At 35.1% G+C, this 15,453-nt stretch overlaps 1 protein-coding gene across 2 annotated transcripts in view; it reads left to right on the forward strand.

Annotated features, from left to right (window-relative positions):
• The window catches only part of LOC106884089 (GPI alpha-1,4-mannosyltransferase I, catalytic subunit), a 14,054-nt gene extending 584 nt beyond the window's left edge, over window positions 1–13,470 (forward strand). The window contains exon 2 of one of the 2 annotated variants that reach the window (XM_014935309.3): window positions 6,836–8,287. In XM_014935309.3, the coding sequence (XP_014790795.1) occupies window positions 7,009–8,271 (1,263 nt within the window). In that variant the 5' untranslated portion in view covers window positions 6,836–7,008 and the 3' untranslated portion in view covers window positions 8,272–8,287. Of the gene's footprint in view, window positions 1–6,835; window positions 8,288–11,949 lie in introns of those variants that run through there. The other variant, XM_089348670.1, reaches the window with a different exon arrangement.
• The last annotated feature ends 1,983 nt before the right edge of the window (window positions 13,471–15,453 follow it).

Here is a 15,453-nt window from a genome sequence, read left to right on the forward strand (position 1 = left end):
AAACATTTTTTTTCTAAAGGCTTTAAATTTGTTTAAAACATATATCGGGTGTTGGTCTTGCTGTAGCATAGCAGAATTTTATACACACTAGCTGACTACTCCTTCATTACCTAATTTTCATAACAGAATACCTTGGCGGACTTTCGGAAGAGCACGTCCACATAAGCTGGGTTTTCTCCGTTTTGACGGCGAGTTTTTGCATTTTTTTCACCACACCGTATCAAATTATGGGGGGGGGGGGGCTTTTTATGAATAAAATTTTTGAAAATTTAAGAATTCCCCCTCCTTTTCCTGACTGATTTTATCCTTTTATTTATCTATTTTTTTCTGCTACACACTTAAAAACAATAGACGTCGTCGGACGTAAAAAATGTGGACCGCACCCCCTTTCTTTTTTCTTTTTTTACAGAATCCCCCATTTTCGAGTACGGAAGTTCTGATTCTGCAAAAGAAAAAAAAAAAAAAAAACCGTATTTTAAAATTTTAATTACCCTCAACCCCATCAAATTCTTCGATTTTCACTTTTTTCAGAAACTTTTTCTTTTTTTACGAAATACGTAGAAAAATGCGTAGATTATGATTGTGGAAAAAAAAATAGAAAAAAGTGAAAATTGAAGAATTGGGGGGGGGGGGGGTGAAATGCCGTTTTTTTTTCCTTCTTTTTACAGAATCAGAATCTCTGTACTCGAAAATGGGGATTCTGTAAAAATGAAAGGTAATCTTCCAGTTTCGTGAGGTTAAAAAAGTAAATAAAATACAAGGGAAATAACTGAACGTCTTACCAGTATTATCCGTACTACTTTGTTTATAAATAAATCACGTGATTTGATTGACGTTAACTGTTTATATATAAATCACACACGTGATTGAATGTCATAGTTTCTTATGAGAAATTGAAAATGCCTCGCGGAAGACCGGCTGCACAACATCTTATTGTTGCTGAAAACGAAATCCTCACTCGTGAATTAATATTAGAGGAAAAATGGAAAATCTGTGATTTAAGCAGTAGCTCAAGATACAGAATGTTGGAATGGTGTGCGCGTCGTCGACTTATTAGAGATAAGTTTACCTGCGACGACTGTCTAGTACCATGCGGACTTATTACACGTGGTGACAGAATAGATGGAAAAGAATGGTACTGTAAATAGTGTAAAAAAAACCCAGAAATCTGTCCACTACAGTTCATTAAAAAAACATTTTAAACTTTTATAAAAAAAAAAAAATTCCGTCGCATGCTGTTTTAGAGAAAAAGTAGTACAGATAATTCTGGTAAATCGTTCAGTTATTTCCCTTGAATATTTTTATTTATTTCTTTTACCCATCGAAACTGGAAGATTACCAAATAAAAAAATAAAAAACAAAAGGGTCCACATTTTTTACAAGTACACCGGCACGAAAAAAGTCGACCTTTTTTGAAATTTTTTCAGCGGATTCCTATGTTTTCGATGACAGAGATTTTGAATATGACAAAAACCAGGTTTTCAAAATTTTCAATTCCCCCACCCTACCCCAAATTTTTAAATTTTAACTTTTCAAATTTACTTTTTTCAGTCTATGTGGGAAAAAATAAGGAGATTAAGAATATGGAAAAAAGAAAATGCTTAATTTCAAATTTTCTATGAAGAAACTCCAAAATTGATTCATACACCCCTCGCTGCCACCCCATCCCGCTCCCTAAAAGTGAAAATGAACGGCATGCAAATATGAATGGCTACTAAATGTGAGAGAGCTGTCCTAATGTGAACATAAGTGAGGGTCCAACTATTCTTCTTGGCAGCAGTTAAGAATATGAAAACTGTGAATGCCCCTTGTCCATCAGGAATTATTTCTAAAGTGCATAAAATATGTGACATATTAGGATACAGCCTAATTTTGGGGTGTGGAATTTCAGAAAATTCACCAGAGTCCACTTCAATTTGTCTTAATTTTCAAGAAAATAGATATTTTTTTAATGAAATTCTGTACAAATTTGGACTTGTTCAGAAACATCTGCGAGTGGAGAACGGTTCTCAAAAATAACCCCCAATTGTTTTCCCCAAAAATTCCTATAGCCTTGGAATCTACATAGTCCGAAGTATATTTGTAGAGAATTTCATTAAAAAATATCCATTTTCTTGAAAGTAAAACAAATTGAAGTGGACTCCAGTGAATGTTTTGAAATTCCCTACCCGACTGTCTCCTAAAATACTTTTCCCCCAAAATTTTGTATATTCGGAAACTACATAATATAATAATTCGGAAACTACATAATATAACACATATTCGTAGGAAATAAAGGGTTGGGTTCGAAATTCCACCAGAACACATGATGAAGGCTGGAGGGTACATCAGCCGAAATGTTGTGATAACAACAAACACGATGAGGACACCTTTCTCCATTGTGAATAATGTACAGCAACAGGGGTTATAAGCGGTGATGGGCTGTCAAACACAGACACACACAGATACATGCATACAGATAAAGGCTAAATTTGGAGTTAGGAAGTACCAACAAGTTGGAATTTCTCCATTTTGATGGAGATGTTTCAGATTTCTTTTCATGGTGCCCTTGCAAATTATCTGGAGTATCTGTTTTACAAAAAAACTTATCGTCTCTTTTCTGGAGCAATTGTAGTCAATTTTGTGGGCACTATGCATTTAAAATCCAGGCATAACTACAGAATTCTGTCCCACCGACTTTGGATGATCATAACTTTCAGAAAAATGGATATTTTGTAATGAAATTTTCTACGAGTATGTGTTATATCATGTAGATTCCGAATATACAAACTTTTGTGGGGAGGGAGGATACACATGAACGAAGTCCCAAGAAGTTTTTATTCTTTCTGAATGAAGAACACAAACATATTATGGAATATCATGTTTGTTTCTATCAGGACCGTTTACCTTTAAAGCGAAAAAGCAAAACCGGCTTAGAGAGGGGGAATTGAAAATTTTGAAAACATGGTTTTTGGTATATTCAGAATCTCTGTCAATGTAAGCATATGAATCCGCTGAAAAAATTTAAAAGAAAAAAAATGGTTGATTTTTTTTCATACTGGTGTACTGATGTCTTTTCAGTAAAAAGAAAACAAAAAGGTAAACAAATAGAAAAACTTTTTTTAAATTGGAAAATACATCATTTTTCTTTTCAACAACTTGGATACTCAGCTAGTATATAATATATTTGTTCTGACTCTTGAGTTCAAATCCTTCCAAGGCCAGCTAAGCCTTTTTTTACATTCAGAGTCAATAGAATAAAGAATCAGTTAATATAATCAACTAAGCAACATCCCTCCAAATTTCAGGCCTTGTGCCTAATTAGAATTATTATTGAAGTGTCAAGCTGGCAGAATCATTAGAATGTTGGGCAAAATGCTTAGCAGCATTTCCTCTAACCCATTATGTTCTGGGTTCAAATTCCACCAAAGCCAACTTTGCTTTACATCCATTGAGCACTGCAATTGCTGTAATTGGCTTACACACACTTCACAAATTACTGACCTTGTGCCAAAATTAGAAAGTTTATTTTTTTTTTGGTAGTTTCAATTGCATCTCTCAGTTCCTGAAGTGTATGCAACATTATGTTCTTATTTTTGTGAGGATTGGTTAGCGGGTAAACTCCTCCTGTTGGTATACTACATCAGTTTGTTTTATTATGTGGTTTAGTTTCTTTTTATATTGTTAATTCTTTCGTAGATGGGATGTATAATGTGGGTTGCATTATTCTGTTAAACCTTAATCTTGTATATGTTGCACAAGCTGTGTTGTTTATGATTATTAGTTACTTGTTGTATAAGTATGTGAAGATTGTTCTGTTTGGGTTATTCGACTAATTAGCTAATCTATGGAATTGATAGTGATTTGCACAGGATATGGGCTCTTTCTAGCAGAACTATTTGTTGTGTAGTGCTGTGAGCCTACCTAGTATGGTTTCTATGTTTCTTTTCATATCTTTTTTAATTATGCCTAATGCACCAGTTACTATTGGCATTATTTTTCATCCTCATGCTCCACTTCTTGAATATCTCAATTTCAAGGTCCTTGTATTTTGTTTTTCAGGTAATATTTTCATCAGAAGGGATTACAATGTCTATCTGTGTACATATGTTTATTTTCCACTCTTTTATTATCATATCTGGACAGTTTGCATTGATCTCTTTGTCAGTTTTGAATGGCATATTCCAGATTATTTTGGCCAGGTCATTGTTATATACCATGTTTGGTACATGCTTATATCACTTCTTATTTCACATTGCAGTGTTAGCATATTACTGAGTGTATTCAGAGTTGGTAAAGACTGGCCAGTCAAAGATGACTGTCTCATTGTGCTGGTTGCATATTCTGCATTTGGTGTTAAGATCTGTTCTTATGGTTTTATTTTTATAGTTGTTTTTGGCCAGGCATTGATTTTGTGCAGCTAGTATCAGTCGCTCTGTTTCTGTTTTTCGGTCGGAGCTTTTGAGCCGTTATTGAATTTCACTTTGGCTTCCTTCTCTATCAAACCTTGCAGGCTATTGGTCATGGGGTAGTTTTTGATATTGTCCCCAAGGCCCTAACAATAATTGATGATGATAATAATCATCATCATCATCATTAATTCTGTGAACTGGCAAAATCATTACAAAATGTCTTGCAGTATTTCTTTCAGTTCTGGTTCTGGGTTCAGATCCTGCTGAGGTCAATGTTGCCTTTCATGCTTTCAGAGTCAATAAAATATAGTACCAATCAAGTACTGAAATTAATGAAATCTTAAAATTCTGGCCTTGTGCCTTAATTAGAAACAAACAATTATCATCACCGTAGACTGGTAGGCTTTGGGTGGCAAACAAATGACATCTGATTGATTCAATACAATTTCACACCTTTGAAATTCTTAGTTATAGCTGCTTGCATGACTAACTGTCTCCCTGTACATATATCCCTTACACACACACACATTTATCTATTCATATCTATTACAGGCGCCCCATTCTTTCTTCTAGCAAATAAGTAGCTTCCATTAGTGTCATTTCCCGATTATGATATTTGATTAATGTAAGATTACATCATTTCAATACTTTTCCTCCTCCATCTTTAACTCCCTCATAGCCGTAACACTAACCATTGGCTTTCTATCTTAATAACTAACATTATACTCTTCTATACAACTGACAACAAATTACTTTTCTCCAGGTCATTCATTATTGACCTCTAACACTCTACACCTGTCCCTTTTACGACTATCTGTCCCTTGCTTTCTCTCTCTCTCTCTCTGTTATCTTCAGCTCTTAATGTCTCTTTCATTGCTTCTATACTGTCTCCCCTATTTCCTTTTTCCATGCATACCCTAATCATTCTGCTTCCTTTCATGTCCTGCAATCTCTTTTACACACTATTAACTACATTGCTCCAGACAAATGGAAACAATATAGAGCAATGAAGATTACAAGATTCAAGACAACCTCACTAGTACTGATGCCCTGATATAATGTACACTGTACACTCTGTAAAGTAGTTGGTGAATGAATAGAAACAATGTAGGATTCAGAGGAATCTTTAGTCCTGTCTTGCAGAAGAGATGACAATGTGTCTGATACTGTGATAAAGCACATTTGAGGCCTCCTATAAAGTGGTTGGTGTTAGATGGGTATGCGGCTATAGAAGCTATACCAAAATATAAACATATGAATGAAATGTGTTCTCCCAAATTATCCAAGACTATAACTCCAAATAAGATCTGGTTTGGACTATAACATTCCATTCAACCTATACCAGCATGAAACAGTCATGTTGATATACATAAGAGGTGTTCCTAAAGTCTTCAGCTAAACATTCTAATAAATCATACCTGTACGATATCTAAAATGATGGCAAACAAGTGGAGACAGTATAGGGTCATAAGGACCCTTTAGTCTTAACGATATGACAACCTCTCTGGTGCTGGTGCCATGATAAAATGTTCCCAGTACACTGTAAAATGGTCGTGATGAAGGGTATCCAGCCATAGAATTTATACTGAAAATCATAAGTGTGAGATGTAGTCCTTCAAGCCATCTAGAACACTGGCTCCAGTTTCAATGGCTCACTCAACCCATACCAGCTCATAAGGCAGAGGAAAATTATAATGATGGTTATGGTAGTGGTGGCGATGATTGTCAAACATCTCAGTAAAGATTATAACAAAGCAGTCAGTTTTGTGATGACTTGAATTTTCTTCAAAATTAATCACATTTTCATTTTTATTTATGTATTACACTACATTTTGATCCTCCCAGTCTTCTCCAATTACCTTCAAGTACTTTATTCTAATATATAGGTATATATTCCTTGACTGGCTTTCAACTCAACATTTATCAAGTGTTTTCTTGATCTTAATGAGTATGCTATAATTTCATGGGATGTTGAAATCTTAATCTTTCTGAATTCAGACCCAGTATAGGGAAATGTTCATATGTATAGGAATAAATTAGCTGAAGACTAAACCAGTTAAAACAGAGTATAGATTATGAAAGACGAGATCATAAATAATTGTTACTGCAACAGATCATTTCCAAAACGTTGTCATGTGATACTTATTCATGTTTGGATTTTAACATTTTTTTAAATTTATTTTTTTTATGCAAAATATGAAACCTGTATATTCTCAAACTTGAAAAGATTTACATATTTTTTCTGTAATTAATGTATCCACATTATTATTTTGCCTCATTAACAATAGTAAGATATATAAATTGTTGATAGCTTCCAACTATTAAAGAATTAGCTATCAAATCTCGTGAGGGAATTCCTGGATGTTATAATAAGTAAATATTAATGGTTATTGTGACACATTTTCAATTTGAGTTATTGTAATTCTTCTTTTATCTTATTTTAGGAAAATATTTAAACATTTGTTGTGGTTTCAATACCTAGAGATGCAATGGTACGCTACAAGTTTCTTTTGAAAGGGAGAGAGAAAATATAGAAAGTCCTCATTTTGAACTCAGCTCTAAATGTAACTGCAGAAGAAGACCCAGTTTTGTATTTAAATATATAGCAAGAAATGAAATGAAGACTGTTATGCAATACCTATTTAATCTCATCAAAGTGTCAGCAGCAAAAACCAGTTTATTACACATTAAATGGCATCTAACCATTGGATGCTTGATTCGGTTTGTGTTAATTGGTTATGGTATATGGCAAGACTTAAATTTCGATGTCAAATATACAGATATTGATTACAGTGTGTTTACTGATGCCGCAAAGCATGTTGTGGAGGGATTGAGTCCTTATAAGAGACACACATACCGCTATACACCTTTGTTGGCATATTTTTTGACACCAAATATTTTAATTTCATTTCATTTTGGGAAATTTGTTTTTGTAGTATTTGACTTACTTACTGCTTTTACAATTTTCAAGATAGTTCAACTAAAACATCAATCAAGAAGACTGTCTACATTGTGTTCAATGTTTTGGTTGTATAATCCACTCTCTATAACTATATGTACCCGGGGTAATGCTGAATCTATCATAACTTTCCTAGTTCTTTTTAGCTTACTAACATGCCTTAAAAGACATTTATTTTTTGCAGCTGTGTTGTATGGAATTGCTATACACACCAAAATATATCCAATCATTTATGCTCCTTCTATTTACTTAAACCTTGCATCTGAATCATTTACAAAACCTAACAAGAAGCTACAAAAGATAAAAAGACTTATTTTACCCAACTCTGATCAGATTGTATTTGCTTTAGTTTCTATCTTAACTTTAGCTTCACTGACTAGTATCTTTTACTTTGCATATGAGTGGCCATTTATACAGGAAGCATATCTCTATCACATAAGCCGTAAAGATACTCGGCATAACTTTTCTCTGTTTTTCTACCTTCTCTATCTTACAGCAGATTTGAGTCAATCAACACTGATTGGCCTCATTACTTTTCTACCACAGATCATTCTAATTTCAGCCATAACACTTGTATACTTTGCTGACTTGCCCTTCTGCTGGTTCCTTTTAACTGTAATTTTTGTGATGTTTAACAAAGTATGCACATCCCAATATTTTCTCTGGTACCTCTGTCTCCTTCCCTTACTTCTGCCTTCTCTGCAACTGACTGTAGTTCATGGATTGATTTTAATTCTAGTTTGGTTTCTTGGACAAGGCATATGGCTTCTACCTGCTTATTTCTTGGAATTTGAAGGTAGCAACACTTTTATATATATTTGTCTTGCTAGTGTCATCTTTTTCTTTATTCAAATCTTTATTCTTTATATTCTTATCAACAAGTATGTATTCAGTAAAAAGAAATCTGTAAAAAATAAATAAATTTGTTACATCTTTACTTGGTGTTTTATTTTTGTTTTTACCGTTACTATTCTTAAATAATTACTTTCTTACTTTGACAAAAGCCGCAAACATGAATGAGTTATTCAATATTTTCTCAATATTCATAGTATGGTGGTTCCTATTGGGAAACATCTTCCTAACAGTAAATTTTGCTAAGTTTTCGAATAATTGAAACTGACAATGCTCTGTAACTTTGTAGCTTACTGTTTTAAAATGTGGCTGTTTGCTTCCAAGCTGTTGTTTATAGTTAAACTCATATTACATCATATAACTGTAGTCTGTTGATGTCAGCCAGAAATCAAAACAGGTCAAAATAGAATTGTGAATTGGGTTACCTGTGGTTTACTATTCAACTTAGTATTAATTCTTATATTTAAAATTTAAAAGTATTGGAAATAGCTATTGTAATTTCAGATTGTAACTGTAACCACCTAATTTCACTTACATTGCAAGTGGGAAGTCCAGATAGGCAAGATGATGGGATACTGAACAACCTGTGAGTCACTCTATGGATCATATCAAACATGGGTATTATATTGTGCCAATATCATAAACATTTAATCCCTCCTGTTGATATAGCTTAGAGAGGAATGTTCTCTGCCAAACTGATTTATTTGAGATACTCTACATGAAGTCTTCAGTTGTACCTTTTGGATATTCAAATAAGTAAAGGAACTTTTATAAGCTGTGTCCATAACCAAAACATTTTGCTCTCAATAACCAGTTTTCTTAACAGTAAGTAGGCACTGCAGAGGAAGAAGTACAGTGTCCATAACATTCTGTTAGACAACTGGTACTGGTGAGGTTAAGAGAGGAATAATGTACAATTCAATGGTAGCAGCTGCAGAAAATTACACAACTCAAATCCTGTTATCATCACAATTGGTCTGACTGTTTAAATGTTTGCAACCAAATGACCTCTGACAAAAGCACCCAAGACCCACATAATGATGTTAAACTAGGTGACATGTAAAGTCTACAAACCAAGAACAGGTACAGTGTATCTAACTGTTTTCCATAGATCCACACAAGATTTGGGGTAACTAAAAGTTATAGTGTAAAATATTTAATGTGCCATCCAAGAGTATCAAATATGGAACAACATGATCGCTAAGTTTCTAGTCATACAGAAATACCTGCACCAGTCAGATTTTTTTTTTTTTTTTTTTGTCACCGAGATAACTGATACTGAGTGATATTTGTGATATATAAGTGTTTGTTATTGTAATCTCTGGTGTACAGATACATAATGTACCTGTACACCGTAGAGATTATAATGATGCCCAAGTACATTATGCCTCATAACTAATACTCTTTAACAATGTAGTATTTAAGGAAAAGAATCAAACGACCTGTTTTTTCTGTATTGGTTTTTCAAAGTCCTTCAGCAGTGGATGAGGTGAATTATGCAGACTTGACAATTTCAAAGATGCTTGCTGTCACATAAATGAAAGGGGATTTCTCTTGAAAAAAAAGCAGGGAAAAATCTATGAACTAAGTGAGGCTTTATGCCAGGCATTGGAAGGTCAAAGTATGACAGGGGAACAAGCACATGTGTCTTGCTATAAACGACTTACATGGTTACATCACTTTGTATAATGGTCAGTAGGAGTACCAGGAAGACGATAAAGATGGTAGTGATGAGGTGCCTCATCTTACCCATTCTCCATCCTTAACCATCTCTGACTCTGCCCATACACTCTTGCAACATCTACCTGGCTACAATTTCCACTTACTTCATACTTTGATGATCCTTACTTCATACCTTGATGATCCCCAACACCTCACACAACTATTTATGTCTCTCTCCAAATCCACCCTGGTTTTTCCTACCCTCTCTTCTATATTGTAAGTGGACATGTAGCTCTTCTACAGAAAGAAACCTATTCTGATTTGGCCCCTTCTCATACGTAAAACTACCTTCCTCTCTATTGCAATCTCACTAAGTTGAAGGAGATCTTAGTCTTATGAGCTACATGTCAATCTCACTAGTACTGATGTCAGGAAAAGAAAAGTACAATACACTCATTAAAGTGGTTGGCATTAGTAAGGGCATCCAGCAATACAAACCATGCCAAAGCAGACATTAAAGCACAACGCAGTCAAATTATCCAACCCATACCAGCATGGAACATGGACATCAAATGATGATGATATATATACATGCTTTTATTCTTTTACTTGTTTCTGTCATTTGACTGCAGCCATACTGGGGCACCGCCTTGAAATTTTAGTCAAATGTATCATCCTCAGTACTTATTTTATTAAAGCCTGGTGCTTACTCTATTAGCCTCTTTTGCTGAACTACTAAATTATGGGAAGGTAAACACACCAGAAAAACTGCTCTGTGAATGTAGAATGTTATCCATGGGACATCATGTAGTGTGTCCAAGTGCCTGGAGTTGTCTGTGCAAAAGTCCGAGGCGGTCTGTGATGTCAGCTGTCTGTTGACTGTCTGGACTCTGAGTTAAGTGCCAAACAGTTTTTGTAAGGTAACAGATGGCAAATGTTAGAAATTTGAGGATGCTGTAGCACACTACGGTGACTGGCCGATTGATGAATGAGTCCCATGAAACTGGTGGCTCACTCATGGTACCTAACTGAGTATCTAGCAATTAGGGTTCAAGTCCTCACCTTAGCGATTAGGATTCAAATTATTTTAAAAAACAAATGTTATGAAAATGAGGATGTTACTAACCTTTTTTGGGGGAAGAAGTTTTATTCTAGTGTGTGAGCACTGTCATTAATCCTTTTCAAACACCATATATATACATATATATATATAGAGAGAGAGAGAATTACATTATGGCGAAATAGTTAAGAGTCACTTCACAACTACAAGACCCCATTTTGATCACACTGCATAAATTCTTCATCAAACGTCATTTTTCCACACACACAAGGTAATCCATTCCCTGTGGATGAAATTAGGTGCATGGAAACTCTACAGAAGCTTGTAGATTGGATGGATCTTACTTGAAATTCAAACAGATGCGATCTTGTTATACACTGTGTCACACTGCTTGAGTATCTGTAGAATGCTCAGCCTTTGCTACGTTAGTCCAGAAACAGATAATTTGAGTGACTGAACAACAGAATCCTCATCGCTGAATGATGAGGAACAAATCATCTGTTCATATATGTCAGAGTGTTTGGGTGTTGGTCTCTGCATGAGTGTGTGTGTGTGTGTGTTTACATGTATGCATCCCTGGATTGATATATGTCTTAGTTCTGGTAATGTAAAATCTTGTAAAAGATTTTTATGCTATTTTGAAAGTATATATAAATATATATATATATATATATATATATAAGTTCAAAACAGAAAAACGACAAAGGAACAACAACAAAAAACAACAACGCGAGGACGTGATACAGATTGTGTTACTGGACGCTAGGGAAAGGAAAGAAAGAGAATTTGACGTTTCGAGCGGAGCTCTTCGTCGGAAACAGGAAAGTCCAAAGATGGGAAGACGGAGGAAGAAAAAAATTGCTAACGATATCCACGAGGTTACATGAGTGATGTATGAAACGTTTTGAGCCAAACCTATAAACGGGGCTGTTAGATAGCTGAAACAATTTTTTCTGGTAAGTAGTCTTTTCATAGTATTCTTGCTCATTTTCATGATTATGATATTTTTATTTTGTTTGTTGCAGATTTGTCGAGGGTACAGGGAAAATGGAGAAAACTGAGTATCGTGCTGTCATAAAGTACCTTCATTTGAAAGACATGACTCCATCAGAAATCCATGAAGATATGGTGAGAACCTTAACAGACAATGCTCCTTCATATGCAACAGTCAAACGCTGGGTAAATGAATTCAAGCGTGGCAGGGAGAGTGTGGAAGATGATCACAGACCAGGGAGACCTCTAACTGCAACCACCAAGGACAACCTTGACCTTGCTCTTGGCATGATAATGCAAGCGCCAAATATCATGTCGTCAGATAGCCAAGACAGTAGGCATCTCAGTTGAAAGAGCAGACAAGATTGTGACAAAAGAGCTTGGGTTCTCAAAGGTTTCTGCAAGGTGGGTCCCTCGCCATGGCAACAATTCGTGATTGTGGATACAAACTTGTTTCCCATCCGCCTTATTCGCCAGACTTAGCCCCCTCTGACTTTCATCTATTCCCCAAAATGATAAAAGCCCTGGCTGGTTGCCATTTTGCCAGTGACAATGACGTCATAGATGCTCTAGGAAGTTTCTCGGAGTCTCAAACAAATGAGTTCTATGCCGGGATAATGGCGCTTCAGCACCGCTGGAGAAAGTCTTCAGCCATCAAGGAGGACTATGTTGAAAAATAAATCTTCAGAAGTTTTGTACCATGTTTTGTTTTTTTGAGACTCAAAACTTTTCATACACCCCTCGTAACTTAATTTACGTGATAACATGCGCAGGGTGCAATAGGCAATATATCAGCCATACAAAAAACAGCCTATGGAAAAGGATGGCAGTACATAAATCCCAAATTAGGAATCCTCAATACGGGAAAATACCTGTCAGCGGCCACATAGACAGATGTGCATAATAATAAAGATCCAAAATTTACAACTTCCCCACTTTCCCAATTCAATAACAACGCAACCTTCACTCAATGACATAACAAAGAACTTCATTTCATTAGAAAATTAGGACCAAGTTTAAATACTCTGGGCCAGGAAACATTAAAACCATATATTGGCTATCCAAAAAGAAAAACAGAATTCTACAACTCCAACCACCACTACCACCACAATCACTACTACTACTACTACTGCTGCTATTACAGCCAACAGTCACTTCCACCACTACTACTACTACTACTACTACCAACAGTCTCTGCTACTGCTGCTATTACAGCCAAAGGTCACTTCTACTACTGCTATTACAGCCAATGAACTGCTGCTACAACCACTACCACCACAGTCACTACTACTACTACTACTACAACGACAAACGGTCTCTACTACTACTGCTATTACAGCTAACAATCACTTTCACTACTACAGCCAACGATTCTAGTCAACGCACAAGACAGCCATTATTTTCCCACACATAAAACGCTACCACATGGACTTTATGAACTTTTCTTTTATTACACTTAACTTTTTAAAATATATATTTTTGATAGGGTTCGTTTTTTCAAGTAGAACCGAAACATGTAAAATCTCTCAGAAAATTAAAATTTATCTTCTACAGTGGCGTTTTCAAACTTCTTTTTTATAAATATATATATATAAAATATATAGTTTTAGGGAAAATAACCAAGTTTCAAGAACTCATCGATGAAAATCCACTATCACATATAGAAAAATTAATAATTAAAAGCACAATAAATGAGTATAATATAAAGTAAAGTAAATATCATAAGATAAATATAATAAAAAGATTATATTATGTTATACTCATTTATTGTGCTTTTAATTATTAATTTTTCTATATGTGATAGTGGATTTTCATCGATGAGTTCTTGAAACTTGGTTATTTTCATAAAAACTATATATTTTATATATTTTATCTATAAAGCTCAATTTAATTTTAATTTTTTATAAATTGATTTTAATTGAGTTTTTACCTGTAATTTTGGATTTTGTCCCTATATATATATATATATATATATATATATATATATATATATGTGTGTGTGTGTATACTCTTTTACTTGTTTCAGTCATTTTGACTAGCCATGCTGGAGCACCGCCTTTATTCAACAAATCAACCCCAGGACTTATTCTTTGGAAGCCTAATACTTATTCTATCGGTCTCTTCTGCCGAACCGCTAAGTTACGGGGACATAAACACACCACCATCGGTTGTCAAGCGATGTTGGGGGGACAAACACAAACATATATACACACACATACATATATATATACATATATACGACAGGCTTCTTTCAGTTTCCGTCTACCAAATCCATTCACAAGGCTATAGTAGAAGACACTTGCTCAAAGTGCCATGGAGTGGGACTGAACACAGAACCATGTGGTCGGTAAGCAAGCTACATACCACACAACCACTCCTGCACCTATTGAGATATATATACGTATGTATGTATATATATATATGTATATATATATATATATACATCATAATCATCATCATTATCATCGTTTAACGTCCACTTTCCATGCTAGCATGGGTTGGACGATTTGACTGAGGACTGGCAAACCAGATGGCTACACCAGGCTCTAATCTGATCTGGCAGAGTTTCTACAGCTAAATGCCCTTCCTAACGCCAATCACCCCGAGAGTGTAGTGGGTGCTTTTACATGCCACCAGCACGAGGACCAGTCACACAGTACTGGCAACGGCCACGCTCAAAAAGGTGTTTTTTACATACCACCTGCATGGAAGCCAGACAGCTGCTCTTGCAATGAACATGCTCGACAGCGTTGTTAGTCTTCTATGGCACATATTGTGGGTTTTGTTCATTTTATTGGGTATTTACTGTATGAGTTTATTCCTGTGTGTTTTTGGAGGAGTGTTGCATTGTAGTGTGTGCGAATCATGAATCAACCATTTCATTTATTCATGGTTATCTGTCCATCGCTCATTTTTTCTGGACAGATAACCATGAATAAATCATAATTTTGGACGGATAACTATGAAGAAATTATTATCATTATTATTATTATTATTATTATCACTATTTTCGTTAGCATCCCATTCCTTGCTGAGTGTCTTACTGATACCTAGGGTAGAGAAACGTACTGTATACATTGGTATTCCATTAAAATAAACAAACCAGATTGTCACAAAGTCATGTGATAGAGAGAAAGGAGAAGAAAAAAAAAAATGTAAACAAATAAAATAAAGGGGGAAGAAGTAAAGAAAATTCACAGCAACAATACTCTTCTCAGTACGTGTGATGTACCAGTTAAGACAATCTTTCGCACTTCCTGTATGGATGGTAAACCAGGGACCATTCTTAAATAATTTTCAGTTCCTTTTTTCACCATTCTAATTGTTCCTACAATCACTGTTATTGTAACCGTCTTGAAATGCCACATCTCTTCATATTTGATTAGCAAATCTTTATATTTTCCAAGCTTATCAAATTCTTTTGCCGAGATATTTGTGGCACTCTGTCAGTTATGACAACGAGACTTCCAGTTGATCCAATCAATGGAACAGACTGCTCGTGAAATTAACGTGCAAGTGGCTGAGCACTCCACAGA

The sequence above is a fragment of the Octopus bimaculoides genome, chromosome 3, assembly GCF_046866305.1.
Source record: "Octopus bimaculoides isolate indiv1 chromosome 3, ASM4686630v1, whole genome shotgun sequence".
Taxonomy (NCBI): domain Eukaryota; kingdom Metazoa; phylum Mollusca; class Cephalopoda; order Octopoda; family Octopodidae; genus Octopus; species Octopus bimaculoides.